The 18068-nt window shown below is 47.8% G+C and overlaps 1 protein-coding gene across 1 annotated transcript in view; it reads right to left on the bottom strand.

Moving 5' to 3' along the window:
* Positions 1–14021, bottom strand: part of LOC136588506 (breast cancer anti-estrogen resistance protein 3 homolog) — a 28937-nt gene extending 14916 nt beyond the window's left edge. Inside the window, exons 1-6 of the mRNA XM_066587772.1 lie at positions 13906–14021; positions 10664–10797; positions 7757–7872; positions 2901–3277; positions 1816–1910; positions 573–1381 (exon numbers count right to left, since the gene is read on the bottom strand). Coding sequence (XP_066443869.1) covers positions 573–1381; positions 1816–1910; positions 2901–3277; positions 7757–7864 — 1389 coding nt within the window. The 5' untranslated portion in view covers positions 7865–7872; positions 10664–10797; positions 13906–14021. The remainder of the gene's footprint in view (positions 1–572; positions 1382–1815; positions 1911–2900; positions 3278–7756; positions 7873–10663; positions 10798–13905) is intronic.
* Between the last annotated feature and the right edge of the window lie 4047 nt (positions 14022–18068).

Here is an 18068-nt window from a genome sequence, read left to right as displayed (position 1 = left end):
TCTTCTCTGGGCCAAAGCTCATCTACAATGGACTGAGGCAAAAGGAAAAACTGTTCTGTGGTCGGGGGAATCAAACTTCAAATTCTTTTTGTAAACCACATACTGAATCCATCACAACAGCAATTGGTCTCCTATTTATGGAAGTCTGTCAACATCTGGTAAGTGAGAAGAGGGGATGATACACAATGGTAGACACGGCCCCGCCCCAACTTTGGGAGAAGTGTTACTGCCAAAAATTTCTAAAATTAGCTAATTTTTTAAAATGAAAAGGTACCAATCTGTTCCACTTTTTAAGGTGCAGAGCAGCGCGCTGAGCTATCATGACGTCATTAAAAGGTTGCTAGTCTGCATGGTGCACTACATGTATCAGAAGGTCTGGCACTTTGTATCCACTCTGTGCAGACCACCCATTCCCCCCCCCCCCCCCCCCACTTTCCCAAATAAAAAGTTGAGTAAATTTCTAACCAGCACTGGTGTTTTTGGGATGCTTAACCAGGAACTGAAACGCCTTTGTTTTGACCATCGGGCCCCTCAACATTGTTGTTTACCAACGAAGATTGGAGTCTACCTACCTGGCAGTCTTCTCTTAGGATATGAAGAGCGCTCTCTTTGCAGTCTCTCTGGCTGACGATCTCTTTGAGTTTGCGTAAGGCGTTCGGTTCTAAAGGTTTATTCTCCAGAGATAGTAGAATAGACTGGAAGGTTCTTGGTTGGAACGAGGTGGTGGTTTGTATTTGTGGTCGAACAAAGCCATCCCCTTCTTCTTCGGGAATCTCTATTATACGTTGATTCACCGTGGAATTAAACATTCGAAAATTGGATATTTTAGGATTTTCTGGGCTGCAATGTGATGTTCTGGAATGATCCACACATTCCAAAAGAAGCGTTCTAGATTTCTCAGCTTTGACCCCTTTGGATTTGTCCAGCTCGGAGTAGACTATTTTTGAACTATCCGTCCCTGATGGAGTGGGTTCTCGGAAACCAGCCAGTCCAGATGGAATCGTATCTGGTGATTTTTCAGCATCCAGAAAACCAAAAGTTGTCTCGGTGGCCCGGGCGCGGTTCCTCCATTTCTCCTCTGCTTTCAGAGTGTCCACATATCTACTGCTGGTCACAGGAGCACGAGGAACCAGTTCACAATAGGTTTCTGATCCTTCAGGGGGATCAGGAAGAAGAACAGAAGGCACTCTTATGGGTTTTGGGGGAGCCTTGGGGTGTAGCTGACTGTCCGATCCCCTCAAGGCATTGTTTCCACCATAGTCCAGGGGGAGGACAGGTTGGGTTTTGGATCTTAGGACTGGGTCACTGCCTGTACGGAAGATTGGGGAAAGAGGAATGGGTAGTGGTTCTTCTGGAGACCCCGAACATTCTGCAGAGACGGCTGAAAGGAAAGTATTTTAGAGACATCAGTTTAGGGCCAAGAAGAAGCATTAAAGGGATTGTGCCAAGCTGGCATTCCCCATTCATATGCCATATTAGGCGATAAGAATGTCATAAAGCGAGATCCCCCGTTCAGGGTCTACCTGTATATCCCAGATCGTACAGCTACTCGGAAGGACTCCTGTGTCCTGTTCTGCTCATCACTGTAGGGTTTGCATCTCCCTCTGCAGTGATGTCAGTATGAAGGGACCCTCACTCTCGAGATTCGCTATGGTCTTAGCAGTGAGACCCCCACTGATCAGCAAGTTATCCTCTATCCAGTGGATATAGGATAACGCGCAAACTTCGTACAATCCTTTTAAAGGGAATGGAGCTAGATTTCCTTTATAACCCGAGGCAACTATATTTTTTCCTGTCCACATCCCCCAACTTTACCTGAGAGCAGGTTACTGTCAGACTGGGCGCTGTGTAAGGGGATTTCCTTGAGGACATCGAGGTTTCCAGGATGGCTTCCAAATCTGTCTTTATTCCTGGAGAATAGAGATACATAGAATATATGTAAATATTTTATGAATTTGCATATTCTCTCTCTCCCCTGAGTGGGCGGGCTCTTCCTGGGTGATGCTAGGGTTGTGCTCACATGAACCAATCAGATTTCTCCCACTTTTACTCTTTTCCCCTCTCACAGGATGCAGAAGAGAGAGAGAGAGAGAGAGAGAGAGAGAGAGAGAGAGAGAGAGAGAGAGAGACGAGAAGAGAGAGAAAGAAAGATAGAGAAAAGGACAAAAAGAGAGAAAAGGACAAAAAGAGAGAGAAAAAGACAAAAAGAGAGAAAAAGACAAAAAGAGAGAGACAGAAAGACAAAAAGAGAGAGACAGAGAGACAAAAAGAGAGAAAGACAAAGAGAGAACAGAGAGACAAAAAGAAAGAGAGAAAGAAAAAGAGACAAAAAGAGAGAAAGACAGAGAGAGGGAAAAAAAGACAAAAAGAGAGAGGGAAAAAAAAGACAAAAAGAGAGAAAGAAAGAAAGACAAAAATAGAGAGACAGAGACAAAAAGAGAGAAAGACAAAGAGAGAGAAAAAAAAGAGAGAGAAAGAAAGACAAAAAGAGAGAGAAAGACAAAAAGAGAAAAAAAAAGACAAAAAGAGAGAAAGACAGAGAGAAAAGGACAAAAAGAGAGAAAGAAAGACAAAAAGAGAGAGAAAGAAAGACAAAAAGAGAGAAAGACAGAGAGAGAAACAAAGAGAGAGAGAGAGAGAGAGAAAGAAAAAGAATAGAGAGACAAAAAGAGAGAGATAGAGAGAGCGCGAGAGAAAGAAAAAAAGACAGAGAATCTGCAGCTCCATCCCCCTCCTCCTCTTAGTTTTACACTGGGCGGATTTTCTGGTGACGGAGGAGGTTTCTGAGTATCTCCAGCGAGCCCGCAGACAGGAGGGTGACATGTACTACTGATTTCTGCTCCCTCATCAGTGCGAGGTGCAGTAGATGAAGCGACACGTCCAGTACAATAGATCGGTACCTCAACAAGCTGCTGTCGGCCAGGCGAAGGCTCCTCCTGTTCTCTTTATTCGCCCTCTGGGATTCGTGCCTTCCTCTCACCACGCTGAGCGGCACAGTCCGGTTAACGGGATTGACGATGACTGCCCCAGAAGACTCGGACACAGGCTTCTTATCGCCCACATAGGAGCGGACAAGAGCGGGAATGTTGTTGAATTGGTCTTGCTCCAGCTGGTAAAGAACCCGGAAGATGCCGCGGCGTGGACGCAGGGTGACGGTGATGATCTTAAAGTGCAGGATCTGCCCGGAGCTGACGCACGTCAAGACATAGTCTCCCGGGGAGGAGAGCGAGTCACGAATTAGGAAGTCTCCATCAGTCTGCAGAAGTCCCTCCGCCTCCTGCGAGCGACAGGAACCGAATAAGGATGCGGGGCATTTCCTCCACCGTCAAACATCTTTCATATGTTACATCTACAGGGGGTCCGGAAAGTCTTCAGACCTTTCACTTTTGAACATTCTGTTATATTGGGGCCTTGTGTTCCCCATCATTCTGCACTCAGTACCCCATAATGACAACAGAATGGTGGAAAACTTTCAACATTTTTTGAAAATGAAATACTCCCATTCTGCATTGACATAAGTATTCACACCCCGCACTCAGTACTTAGTTGGAGCCCGTTTGGCAGTGATTCCAGCCTCCAGTCTTGTTGGGTTTGATGCCACAAGGTTTGCACCCCTGGATTTCGGTATTTTCTGCCCTCTGTGAGGTTGGGTGGGGGCCGTCTGCGGACAGCCATTGTCGGGTCTCTCCAGAGATGTTCCATTGGGTTCAGGGCTCTGGCCGGGCCACTCAAGGACATTCACAGAGTTGTCCCTAAGCCCCTCCTGTGTTGTCTTGGCTGGGGTCTTAGGGTCATTGTCTTATTGGCAAGTGACCCTTCTGCCTAGTCTGAGGTCCCTTGAGCTCGGGATCAGGTCTTCATTATGTCTGTACTTTACTCCGTTCAGCTTTCCACAAACCCTGACTGGTCTCCATTCCCCCAGCATGATGCTCCACCACCAGGCTTCACTGTAGGGATGGTATTGGAAAGGTGATGAGCGGCGCTTGGTTTCCCTCCACTCTGACCGGTCTCCCCTCCCCCAGCATGATGCTCCACCGCCAGGCTTCACTGTAGGGATGATATTGGGCAGGTGATGAGCGGCGCCTGGTTTCCCTCCACCCTGACCGGTCTCCCCTCCCCCAGCATGATGCTCCACCGCCAGGCTTCACTGTAGGGATGATATTGGGCAGGTGATGAGCGGCGCCTGGTTTCCCTCCACCCTGACTGGTCTCCCTTCCCCCAGCATGATGCTCCACCACCAGGCTTCACAGTAGGGATGGTATTAAGCAAGTGATGAGCGGCGCCTGGTTTCCCTCCACCCTGACCGGTCTCCACTCCCCCAGCATGATGCTCCACCACCAGGCTTCACTGTAGGGATTGTACTGGGCAGGTGATGAGCGGCGCCTAGTTTCCATCCACCCTGACCGGTCTCCCCTCCCCCAGCATGATGCTCCACCACCAGGCTTCACTGTAGGGATGGTATTGGGCAGGTGATGAGCGGCGCCTGGTTTCCTACAGAAAGACCACTTAGAGGCCTAAAAGTTCCATCTTGGTTCCATCAGAGCAGAGAATCTTGTTTCTCGCAGTCTGAGGGCCTTTAGGGTCTTTTTGGTAACTTCAGGCAGCTTTCATGTCTCTTACTTAGGAGGCTTCTCTCTGGCCGCTCTGCCATAAAGCCCAGATTGGTGGAGGCTGCAGTGATGGTCAACCTTCTGGACGTTTCTCCCATCTGCACACAGTATCTTTGGAGCTCAGCCAGAGTGACCGTTGGGTTCTTGGTCACCTCTCTTACCGAGGCACCTTCTCCCCCTTAGTTTGGGGTCGGCGGTTCTAGGAAGAGTCCTGGGTGTTCTTCCATGTAAGTATTATGGAGGCCGCTGGGCTCTTGGGAACTTTCAGGACAGCTGAAATGTTTTGTAGCTTCTCCAGATCTGCGCCTCCACACAATCCAGTCTCTGAGCTCTACAGGCAGTTCTGTCCTCCGCATGTCTTGGTTTTGGCTCTGATATGCATTGTGAGCGGTGAGACCTTATATAGACAGGTGACTCCAATCAAGGTGTAGAAACATCTCAAAGAGGATCAAGAGAAATGAGAGATCCCGCAGCTAAATGTCAAGTGTTATACCAAAGGGTGTGAATACTTACGTCAATGCAAAATGTTAGTTTTTTATTTTTAAAAAGTGCAAAGATTTCTACCATTCGGTCCCTTTGTCATTATAGGTTACTGACTGCAGGATGATGGGGAAAATCTTGATTTAGAAAAAAAAGAAACAACATAAAAGTGAAATAAAAAAGATGAAAGGATCTGAAGACTCTCTGTACATGCAGTGGTGCGTTTGCTCCAGTCACATCCAGAGCTCCAGTCACATCCAGAGCTCCAGTCACATCCAGAGCTCCAGTCACAACTTTGCTGATTTAGTTTCTGCATAGAACATCGCCTGCTGTATGGCATACTGCAGGATATGGGGAGGGGGGGGGGGGGGGCAGCTTGACAAAACGTTATTTTCCCACTCTCATTTTTTGGAAGGAAGGAAGGAATCGGGACAACAACAATATAGTGCCAAATAGTAGCGCCATCCAGTGATATAATGCCCCATACCACCTCTGTGCAGCTCCTTAATGCCACCAGCAGGCAGTGACTTAAAGCTACCAACATATAGTACTGAAATACTACAGCACAGTGCCCAAAACCAATATAATTCAGAATGCTCCCATGTAATAGCACCATATAGTGCCAAGTAATACCAGTGGCATACTGTGTCTGTACCAGCAGACACTCATATCACACTCCTCCTCGCCAAAGATCTGCACCGGCCCTTCCTCCTGGCACTACCTCATCCGCCCGCAGGCTGGCCATAAAAAGGACTGGTGTGTCAGAGCACCACTGGTTCCTGCACAAGGTGGAGGTCCTGGTGTAAATGACTCATTTGTCCCACTGATGTCCCATTGCAATGTTCACCTGGATGCACCTATATTGCACTGCTAGGCAGCCTGTCTGTATTCTGCTTGTGAAGAGCCATGCAAGATAGCAGCATACCCACAGCAGAACAGCTCAGTCCAAAAAAAACACAGCTGCAGAACCAAGCTCTCAGCATATATAAAACACAACTCCACAACCAAGCACATAGCATAAATACAGCACCAGAACCAACCTTAGTATACAAATACAACACCAGAACCAACCTCACAGCATAAATACAGCACCAGAACCAACCTCACAGCATAAATACAGCACCAGAACCAACCATAGTATACAAATACAACACCAGAACCAAGCTCACAGCATAAATACAACACCAGAACCAAGCTCACAGCATAAATACAACACCAGAGCCTAGCTCACAGCATAAATGCAGCACCAGAACCAAGCTCTCAGCATAAATAAAATACAACTCCACAACCAAGCACATAGCATAAATACAGCACCAGAACCAACCTTAGTATACAAATACAACACCAGATACAAGCTCACAGCATAAATACAGCACCAGAACCAACCTCACAGCATAAATACAGCACCAGAACCAACCTTAGTATACAAATACAACACCAGAACCAAGCTCACAGCATAAATACAACACCAGAGCCAAGCTCACAGCATAAATGCAGCACCAGAACCAAGCTCTCGGCATAAATAAAATACAACTCCACAACCAAGCACATAGGATAAATACAGCACCAGAACCAACCTTAGTATACAAATACAACACCAGAACCAACCTCACAGCATAAATACAACACCAGAGCCAAGCTCACAGCGCAAATACAACACCAGAACCAAGCTCACAGCATAAATGCAGCACCAGAACCAAGCTCTCAGCATAAATAAAATACAAGTCCACAACCAAGCACATAGCATAAATACAGCACCAGAACCAACCTTAGTATACAAATACAACGCCAGAACCAAGCTCACAGCATAAATACAACACCAGAACCAACCTTAGTATACAAATACAACACCAGAACCAAGCTCACAGCATAAATACAACACCAGAACCAACCTTAGTATTCAAATACAACACCAGAACCAAGCTCACAGCATAAATACAACACCAGAACCAAGCTCGCAGCATAAATACAACACCAGAACCAACCTTAGTATACAAATACAACACCAGAACCAAGCTCGCAGCATAAATACAGCACCAGAACCAAGCTCCCAGCATAAATACAACACCAGAACCAACCTTAGTACGCAAATACAACACCAGAGCCAATACAAAATACAGCACCAGAACCAACCCCAGTACAAAAATACAACACCAGAACCAAGCTCACATCATGATTAAAATACAGCCCCAGAATCAACCTCAGTACACAAATACAACACCAGAACCAAGCTACAGCATAAATACAGCACCAGAGCCAAGCTCACAGCATGAATAAATACAACCCCACAGCCAAGCACATAGCATAAATACAGCACCAGAACCAAACTCCCAGCATAAATAATACCAGAACCTAGCTTGTAACAAACTAGCAGAACTGGGTGATTATGTTGCGGGGCGTCAATTGAGGGAAGGAGCCAGAGCCAGGAGGAGGATGAATTATGTAGGAAGAAGAGCTTCTTGCCAGGCAGATTTAAGGGGGAAGATTGCCCCAAACCTACTTCCTCCTATTATCCCCTTGCAAGCTGGTGACTGGTACCCTGTGCCAACGAATGGGTGGCATATAGCTAAGGCTCGCTGTGCATGTTATGCATCAGCCTCACCACCGGAGTGCACTATATCCTCCATCTATAGTGGCACGTGGCTACCACTGAGTGATGTCCTCACCTGCCTGGAGAGCGGTCCGTGGTACCAGGCGTGACTCCGCAGGTCCTCGCTGCTCAGCTTCAGCTCCTCCTCCAGCTCTTTCTTCAGGGATTCCGCCACCGACGGCATCGTTATATCTAGAAGGCGACACAAACTCCGTAAATGTGGCGTTCTGTCCCTGAGCGCCCCGCAACAAGACCCCAGATAACGGCTGCATGCACGCTTTTGCACAACCGAGCTTTATTTTGTGAAGCCCATCCCTTTGGCTGCCTTTAAGGAAGGAATTCCCAGTGGCGTTGGGCGGTTACCGGGCGGACACAACCAGACGATTAAAGTGAACGTCCATATGTGTTTACACTGAATGACCCCTTTATCATCTAGTAGCATTGGGCTCCTTGGGCCTTCAGATCCACAGCAGTTCATCGTACTGTAGATTCACGAGGTGATGAAATCGTTCTGCAGGAATATCGGCCCCTGCGGACAGGAAGCTTCTTGTAGTTGCTGTAGATTAGATGGCGGTGCTGACATGTTCTGACCAGCTGACAGGAAGGGGTCAGCGATTCATGCTGCTTGTACCAAATTCTGGCCTCCCATCAGCAACATAAATCTGGACCCATCTGACCAGGGGATGTTTCTCCGCTGCTCAGTGATATAAGTTTTGCGCTATTTTGTCCTTGCGGAAGTTTCTCCTTTCTGTTTCTCTTAGACACAATGGCGCTGGAACTGCTCGTCTGCTGTTATCCCATCCGTGCGGAGGAACGGCGAGTTGTGCGTTCAGACACGTTAGTTGGAGCTCCAGCGTTGTATTCGGCTGACTGTGCAGCCTGTTGGTCAGAACGATTCCTGACATCCTCCTCCGACCCCTTTCAGTGAGGAGTTGTTTCCGTCCGCAGGATCCCCTTTCACTGGAGGTTTTTCTCCATCACACCATTCTCGATATACTCTCCACATCGTTACATGATAACCCCCCCCCCCCCCCGCGGTTGGCGGTGAGACCCCGGCTAGTCCAGCCCCGATGACCGGCCTCATTAGAAGTCGCTCCGATCGCTGGATTTTCCCATCTAATGTGGATTTACACGGAAACTAATCCACAGAAAACTTGTCACATGATTTTATGCCACACTCCGGGGTCACGGGGGGACTTACCATTCAAGGAAACCCTAATCATGAGAGGGCTGGGGGCTCTAATAAAGGGGCCATTCAGTGTAGATCTTGTTTCCTCCTGCCAAGTCATGAAGTAAGAATGTGGTAATTCCAGTTCTCTGATATCTCTGAAGATTTGCAGGACTTCACTTTAACTACTTAATCTCTGGCATATTTTTACATGCTCAAAATGTGTTGTCCCGCTTCTAGCTGTGTTCAGACAGCGCCATACATTGCACAGTGGCCCAGGTTGGTACTGCACTCTGAATCCTATTGAAGTGAAATGAGACTCTTTAAAGAGGTTCTTAGGGACTATTAAAAACTGATCACATATCCTTAGGATAAGCCATCAATGTATGTTTGGTGTGGCCTGACCTCTTGGACCCCCGTACAATGAGGGGTCCTGGTCATTGCTTACACAGGCACAGTGGCATGCCATTATAGGTGCTGTGTTGGTTACTGCAACTCATCACTGTGCTGATCAATGGAGGTCCTAAGGCTGGGTTCACACCAATGAGCCATTAATGATGGCCCGTCCAGTAAGAATTAATGGCTGACATGGGGACAACAGCCAAGTGTTCAGTCCACCTCTATGAAGTGGGACTGCTGCAGGATGAGGCTGCTGACTGCAGTAATGGATGGTATGATGTATCATGAAATCACTGGGCGCTGCACCTGCAGTTACTGGCACCGGCCACTAGGCGGGGGCTGGAGCAGTACACATGATTCTAGTGTTGTGTCATTTTTATTCTGATGACATTCACCACTTGGGACAAATAATGCGTCATCTTCCTAGATTGGACTTTTATGGATGCAGTGATACTAAATATGTTTAATTTTTTTTTTTAAATATGGGAAAAAGGGTGTGTGTGTGTGTGTGTGGGGGGGGGGGGGGGTGTGGAGGTTGAACTTTTAATATTCTTTATTTTTTAAATAATAAAAAAACTTTTTATCACTTATTTTTACTTACACATTCTTAGTGCCCTCAGAGGACTTGAACTCGCGATTGTTTGATCACTCGTAGAGTATAATGCAACACCATAGTATTAAACTCTACCACATTCTGACAGGCAGTCTATTAAGCCTTGCCTCATGGCAGCCCTGTCCCTGAACATTTAAATGCCGCTGTCAGAATTGATGGCGGCATTTAAAGGGTTAACAGCTGCAGTCAGTTGACAGCTGTCAAACGCATCTCACACCCGCCAGGTACGGAGCGGGATCGGCTTCTGATCTCACTCCACACCTGGAGGACATCACTGTACGTATTGTTGGGTGAAGGGGTTCATGAAGCTCAATATTTGTTTTCTGCTGCAACTTTCTAAGATACTTTGTGTTTCTTTATCTCACTGTTATCAAGATCTCTGCTTGCTGTCAAAGGATAGAAACATTCTTATCTACATCCAGAGGATGAAAACCCCATTTTTATCTTCTACTTCTCACAGCTGAGGGGTTGTTACATTGTATCCAGTGCAGACACTCCTCTGTAAGGTAATCACATCAGCAGAGTCCCTGGTAGTTTGTTACAGTGTATCGGTGACGACAGAGAATAGTTCAGACTGGATACAACTGTAACAAACCCTCAGCTCTGAGAAGCATTAGCTCCCAATGGGGTTTTAAGCACCGGATATAAACATGAATGCCTCTGTTCTCTTACAGCAAGCAGAGATCATGAAAACTGTGAGGAATGGAAACACAAAGTATATTAGAAAGTTGCAGAACTTTTCCGAATAAAGCTTTCTTGACATCAGACTGGACCGTCCCTTTAACCGCAGGTCGCTTTCTTACCTCGACTTTACGTCCTTTGTGGGATTTTCTGGCGTTTCAGGGGGACGGTGAACACATTGTGCGCCGCAGTCCCCGGACGCTCCGTGGTAACATTCGGATCCGTGGAGGTGCCGCGGTTGAGGTGGGCGCAGCTCCTGCCGGTATTAAGCACATTCCATCGTCAGTCTCTTAATCATTAACGGTGAGAGATGGGCGAGGAGCTCACACCCCACTGACATCACGGGCGTACGGGGCGGCAGCAGGCAGGTCCAGGCACAGGCCGAGGAATCTCAGCAGGAAGGGACATTCCTTCCTGCGGCGCGTGCCATAACACTCACGGCTCTAGTAATAGTGATATAAAGGGAGCGCACCCTCCGGCGGCCATGTTACTCCACCCAAATGTCACCTGTCTGAAGCCCCGAGATACAGTAAAAGAGCGAAACTTCAGAAAGTCCTACTGAACATTACTGGGAAATACACGCTCTTGTAATAGTGCTGCCGCCGTATCTAAGCTGATTGTGCGTGATACTGTCTGCAGCCGTGTATCTAATCATGTCATGTGTGATACTGCCTGCTGAGCTGTGTATCTAATCCTATCCTGTGTGATACTGTCTGCTGAGCCGTGTATCTAATCCTATTGTGTGTGATACTGTCTGCTGAGCCGTGTATCTAATCCTATTGTGTGTGATACTGTCTGCTGAGCTGTGTATCTAATCCTATCCTGTGTGACACTGTCTGCTGAGCTGTGTATCTAATCCTATCCTGTGTGACACTGTCTGCTGAGCTGTGTATCTAATCCTATCCTGTGTGATACTGTCTGCTGAGCCGTGTATCTAATCCTATCCTGTGTGATACTGTCTGCTGAGCCGTATATCTAATCCTATCCTGTGTGACACTGTCTGCTGAGCTGTGTATCTAATCCTATCCTGTGTGATACTGTCTGCTGAGCCGTGTATCTAATCCTATCCTGTGTGATACTGTCTGCTGAGCCGCTGTATCTAATCCCATCCTGTGTGATACTGTCTGCTGAGCCGTGTATCTAATCCTATCCTGTGTGATACTGTCTGCTGAGCCGTGTATCTAATCCTATTGTGTATGATACTGTCTGCTGAGCCGTGTATCTAATCCTATTGTGTGTGATACTGTCTGCTGAGCCGCTGTATCTAAGCCTATCCTGTGTGATACTGTCTGCTGACATTCTGTATCTAATCCTATCCTGTGTGATACTGTCTGATGAGCTGTGTATCTAATCCCATCATGTGTGACACTGTCTGCTGAGCTGTGTATCTAATCCTATCCTGTGTGATACTGTCTACTGAGCTGTGTATCTAATCCTATCCTGTGTGATACTGTCTACTGAGCTGTGTATCTAATCCTATCCTGTGTTACTGTCTGCTGAGCTGCTGTATCTAAGCCTATCCTGTGTGATACTGTCTACTGAGCCTTGTATCTAATCCTATCCTGTGTGATACTGTCTGCTGAACCATGTATCTAAGCCTATCCTGTGTGATACTGTCTGCTGAACCACGTATCTAAGCCTATCCTGTGTGATACTGTCTGCTGAGCCATGTATCTAATCCTATCCTCTGTGATACAGTCTGCTGAGCCATGTATCTAATCCTGTCCTGTGTGATACTGTTTGCTGAGCCATGTATCTAATTCCATCATGTGTGATACTGTTTGCTGAGCCACTGTATCTAAGCCTGTCATGTGTGATACAGTCTGCTGCAGTGTTTCCCACCTCCAGTCCTCGGGACCCCCAACAGGCCATGTTTTCAGGATTTCCTCAGTATTGCACAGGTGATATAACTACTGTCAGTCCTCAGAGGTTGCCGCAGGATATGCTCTGCTGTATCTAATCCCGCCATGTGTGATACACTCTTCCTGTACATTCCTCTCTGTAATCCTCAGTGCTGGAGGGTTTGGATATTTCCATGTAGCCGCAGGTGGAGTAGGAGAACGCAGGCGCTTCCAGGCTCTTCGCGGCCTCTTAAAGCTACGGTACATTGCGCAGTTATGTGACACGTTACACAACCGCCGCCGCATGAGACGCCTGTGTTAATGCTGCCGTAGGGGGGAAAAACTGATGCAACATTGCAGACCGATCATACTAAATGATGCGCTGTCGCTCGTCCTCAGATGCGCTCGATTTTAGAGTTAACCCTTTCCAATCCACTGTCTAACGTCTGAAGACATTCTGATTGAAGGCTGTACAGCTCTGATGTCGGAAGACGTCCGTCAGGGTATTCTTACTTTATATTACTGGCTGCTCTGTTGTTGGTGGCCTCTCCAGTATGTCCCATACCACAGTACTGGCTCAAGCCAGCAGATGGCGCCAATGTATAATGGCAGAAAGAGAAAGCCCCCTAGGAAACCCTGAATACAAAATTGGATTGCAAAGGGTTAATTGTATAAGCACGTCCGCTTTATCAATAACGAGCCGCATCCGCAGATGTCAGCCACACCCCCTCACATTTGCGCAAAGAAATGGCACTCCGTTTTGAATGACATCCGCCTCTATGCTCACAATGTAAGTACAAAGCTTACTGAGCAGGTTCTGGGTTATATCTCTGCTGGGCAAAGTGGGGTGACAACTAATATGGCCGCCATTACCAATAGTTTGTCCCCCAACTTTCTTAGATTCCCGAATGGTCCGTCTGCCAAGTTATGCAGCATCAGTGCACCATTAGGAAAGCTGGATATTCAGGGCTCTGGGACAGCTGGGTGACAACCGACTACCATTACAGCCTGCCTAGGTTGTCACCCAGCTTTCTGACTGTCCTGAATGGTCTATCTGCTCACTTAGGCAACAAGACTAAGCATCAGTGTGGAAGCGGGCTGACAACCAGTATTCCAACTATTACAAGTTGTCACCCAACTTTCCCAGGAACGGATAAGCCCCAGACATGTCTATCTACTTCCATTAACCGGCAGCGTCCCCGCTGCTGCGAACCATGCTGAATGCAGCTGTGAGTGTTGATGTCTTATCAGTAGTAGAACCATAAGTGTCAGCATGCCCCTCCAACTACTCTATTGAAAGTAGGACTACAAGGGCCAGCATGCCCTACCCACATCAGGATCCGTTCAGCGGCTGTATACTACAAGTCTCAGTATTTACTTTAAGCATTGTGGGACTTGTAGTTCTTACATGAACTGTATGGTAAATCAGTGCCACAATATACCCACCTGCCAGACAACATGCGGACCCCCATCACATGCCGCACTCTGTGCCCCCCACAATATGCCGTTCCACAGGTGCCTACCTTATGGCTTCCTACGCAGGACAAGAGGCGAGCCGTGTCCAGTGCAGCAAACTGTGCCGAGGACAATCCCTCCCTTTCCTGGACGCCTCCCTGACTTTGTCACCAGGAATGCAGGAGGACGAACCATCCTGACAGCGACTGATCCCCAACATCAGACACCAGGTGACACGCCGACTGTACCACCTGATCCGAAGAGGGGATCCAGGAATTACACAATCTTTACGGGATTCCCAAGATGTGCAAATACAGAAATCATCAAGTCACTGTGTACATACATTCTTATCCTGTACTGATCCCTGGTTACATCCTGTATTATACTCCAGAGCTGCACTCACTATTCTGCTGGTGGAGTCACTGTGTACATACATTACTTATCCTGTACTGCTCCTGAGTTACATCCTGTAGATCTTTTTATTATAAAAGTGAAAAACATAACAATAAACAGAACATAAATCTCACTCACTTGGCATAAGACAAACATAAAACCAAACCAAATCATCACTTATATTATCTGTACTTTGCCTTACTTCAGGACAAAGGAACAAAAGCAAAAGGTCCATCTGGTCCAAACAATACACACCGCACACTACACCAACCTGCACTCCAAAACTACACTCACTCATCCTCACCAATACATATATACTACATACTACATATAACAATATACACACATGTGAGAAAACAACCATAACTCTCAGGATCCAGCCTGAAATCCCCAAAAAAGAAGAAAGAAAACGACTAATAACCAAAGCAATTATATAATAACAATAATGCAAATAACAAAAGTAGTAACAATAAGAACAACCCAATACCTTTTTTTTTTTTTTTTTTATATTTTTTGCGTTTTTTTTTTTTTTTTTTGTTTTTTTTTAATGCCCACCACCTAAAGAAATAAAACCTTACATAATCCTAAACTAACCCTATATCCAGACCAAACCATCACACACCCCAAACAACCCCCTACGGTGCAGCCTGGGAGCCACGCCTGCATCCCAAGTCCGTGCTCAATGTCTATGTCCAGGACGAGCCGAGCTGCACCGCATACACACACCCTGCCCGCCGCAGCCTGAGGGCCACGCCCGCACCAACAGTCCGTGCCCAGTGTTCATTGTCCGGGACGTGTCAAGCTACGGCTGAGGCATAAATCCCCCCCCCCTCCCCCCAATAAACCCCCACCCAACCTATCTATAACCCCTAACCCTATATACAAACCAAAACATAACATAACATATAACATCTCTTATACTACACAACTACAAACCAACACTACATATTAATACCCGAAAGCCTAAGGTTCAGTTACCTGCAGCCGTACATACTTTATCTTTGACCGAAAACAAAGACTCTACTAGTGTCACACTCAGCCCTCCACAAGGACTGGATATGATAAGCCGGGCACCGACCAAATAGAGAAAAACTATCCCTATAGTTAATCTGTCCCTACAATGTCCCTACTCCTTCCCTAAAACTTACCCTCAGAGAAACTGTCCCTGCCTCTCCCTATTCTGTCCCTACAAAGACCCTAACAATAAGAAGACTGTCCCTAACGAAATACAAACCCTCTCCATAGGAGAGAGGCCTTAGTCGTGCCCAACCTCTCATAATCCAGAGAGCGCACCTTCACCAGGTCACCCAGGATGTTTCTATTCACCTCATCCACGGGGAGGATTTTCTCTTCCGTCGAAACTAGACACCGTGCATTCCAAATGTGAAACCTGACCACTAGGCTGACTAAGAATAAAGTGCACCGGTCCCTGCGACCAAGGTCCCCGAATGCCCCATAGACCCATTCCGCATACGAGAGGCGTGCCAACCTGGGCCAACCAATGGAGGCTCCCACCCGTTTGTACACCTCTGTATTAAAGGGACACTGAAGCAGGAAATGCTCCATGCTTTCCAGTACGTTGCTGCACTCCTGGCGGGGGCAACCCCTATCCACCAGTGGCCTGCTCTTCAAGTTGCCCCTTACATACAGTCTCCCGTGGAAACAGCGCCAAGTCAAGTCCCAAAACTTCAAGGGGATCCTGTCAGAATTCAATAAACGTAACCCTCCCTCCAGGTCCCGACTTGGGCAGTCCTTGAGCGCCAGGGGCTTCTGGAAATGGGTCAACAGAACCCTCTTATCGAGGAGTTTCCTCGACAGAGTTCTGATCTCCCACATCCCCAGACCCCACCGACGTATCATCTTCAGAACCACGGTAGCGTAAGCCGGAAGATGCCCGTGCGGCGTGCGAAGATCCTTCACTCGCCCTCCTGTCTCCCATTCCTGGAAGAAAGGCCGAAGCCATCCCCAACAGGAGAATACCCACGGAGGAGCCCTCTCTTGCCAGAGGTTGCCTATATTGATCTTAACAAAGGTGTCTACAAGAAACACCACGGGGTTGACCATAGATAACCCCCCTAGTCTCCTCGTGCGATATGTGACATCTCTCCTAATTAGGTTCAACCTGTTCCCCCACAACATTAGGAAGAACAGGTTGTAGACCCGGGTCCAGAGAGGTTCTGGCAAAATGCATACGCTGCCCAGGTAGATGAATAAAGGGAGCAGGTATGTTTTGATCAGGTTAACCCTTTCCCGAAGGGTCAAAGACCAACCCTTCCACTGGGCCACCTTCTGAGTGGCACCATCGAGCCTGACCACCCAATTTTGCATGGGGTAATCTCCCCGGCCAAATTTGATGCCGAGAACTTTAGCCGAGTCCTGGGGCACTGGAAGGGTGTCCGGGAGACCAAATGTAGGATCTCCCCTTCCTAACCAGAGACTTTCGCACTTATCCCAGTTGATGCCGGACCCGGATGCTTCCGAGTAGCGATCCACCTCTGCCATCACGTACTCTGCCTCCCCCCTCGAGGACACAAAGACGGTGACGTCATCAGCGTACGCTGCCACCCTGAGGGCGGCTTCCGGCACCGCCCGATCCATCCCGACCCCCGCCATAGGCCCACCATCAATCATCCTAAGGAAAGGATCAATGGCAAACACGTACAGCAAGGGGCTCAGAGGACAACCCTGACGGACGCCAGACCCAACCGTTCACTAGCGGGAAAGTCTCAGCCCCCGCGTACAATGTCTTGAGCCAATTGACAAACCCCACTGGCAGGCCATATCTCAGAAGAACAGACCAGAGGTACTCGTGATTAACCCGATCAAACGCTTTGGCCTGATCCAAGGACAGCAGGTACCCCTCCCAGTGACCAGCCCTACCCTGCTCCACTGCCTCCCGGACACCTAGAACAGCACTAAAGGTGCTACGGCCTGGAACAGAGCAATGCTGGGCGCCCGAGAGGAGCCGGGGTGCAAACTTGACCAGCCGATTAAACAGCACTTTTGCCAGAACCTTCCTGTCCGTATTGAGAAGCGCTATGGGACGCCAGTTCTCAATACGGCTCGAGTCTTTACCCTTTGACAGAAGGATCAAAGCCGACCTCCTCATTGACTTTGGGAGAGTGTCCGAGGAAAGACACTCATTGAAAACCTCAGTCAAGAGGGGACTCAAGAGGTCCTTAAAGGTCTTATAGTACTCAGATGTTAAGCCATCCGGTCCTGGCGATTTTTTGAGCGCAAGCCCATCAATCGCCAGTTTAACTTCCTCTATGTTGATCTCCTCTGTCAAAACATTAAGGGAGATGTCATCCCCTGGCTCAGGGACAGCTTCAGCCAGGAAAGCCGACATCACATCTCGATCTAGATCCCTCTTTCTCAAAAGGTGCGAGTAGAAGGATCTGATGACTTCCAGAATCCCTGATCTGGACCTGTTCAGAGATCCCGTACCGTCGATCAGTCCAGTGACAACTTTACGATTCACTGACATCTTGCAGTTTCTGTAAGGGTCAGGTGAGTGGTACTTCCCGAAGTCCCTCTCAAAAACCAAAGATGCGTGCCTATTATACTGGCACCCTTTGAGCAAAGACTTCACTCTGGAGATCTCCTCGCGGCTACCTCCAGTCGAGATGAGATGTTCGAGTTTCCTCCTCAGGCCCTGATAAAGACGATACTTACTCAGGCTCCTGAGGCTAGAGAGCTGGCGGAAGAACCTCGCAGCCCTGATCTTGAATATCTCCCACCACTCTGACTTACTGCTACAAAGATCCAGTAATGGTACCTGGCTCTGCAGAAAATCCTCAAAGGACTGTCTTATCTCTGCTTCCTCCAGGAGTGATGA

Source organism: Eleutherodactylus coqui, chromosome 13 (assembly GCF_035609145.1).
Source record: "Eleutherodactylus coqui strain aEleCoq1 chromosome 13, aEleCoq1.hap1, whole genome shotgun sequence".
Taxonomy (NCBI): domain Eukaryota; kingdom Metazoa; phylum Chordata; class Amphibia; order Anura; family Eleutherodactylidae; genus Eleutherodactylus; species Eleutherodactylus coqui.
The sequence above is the reverse complement of the archived record's forward strand: the minus strand, read 5'-3'. Positions and strand labels throughout refer to the sequence as shown.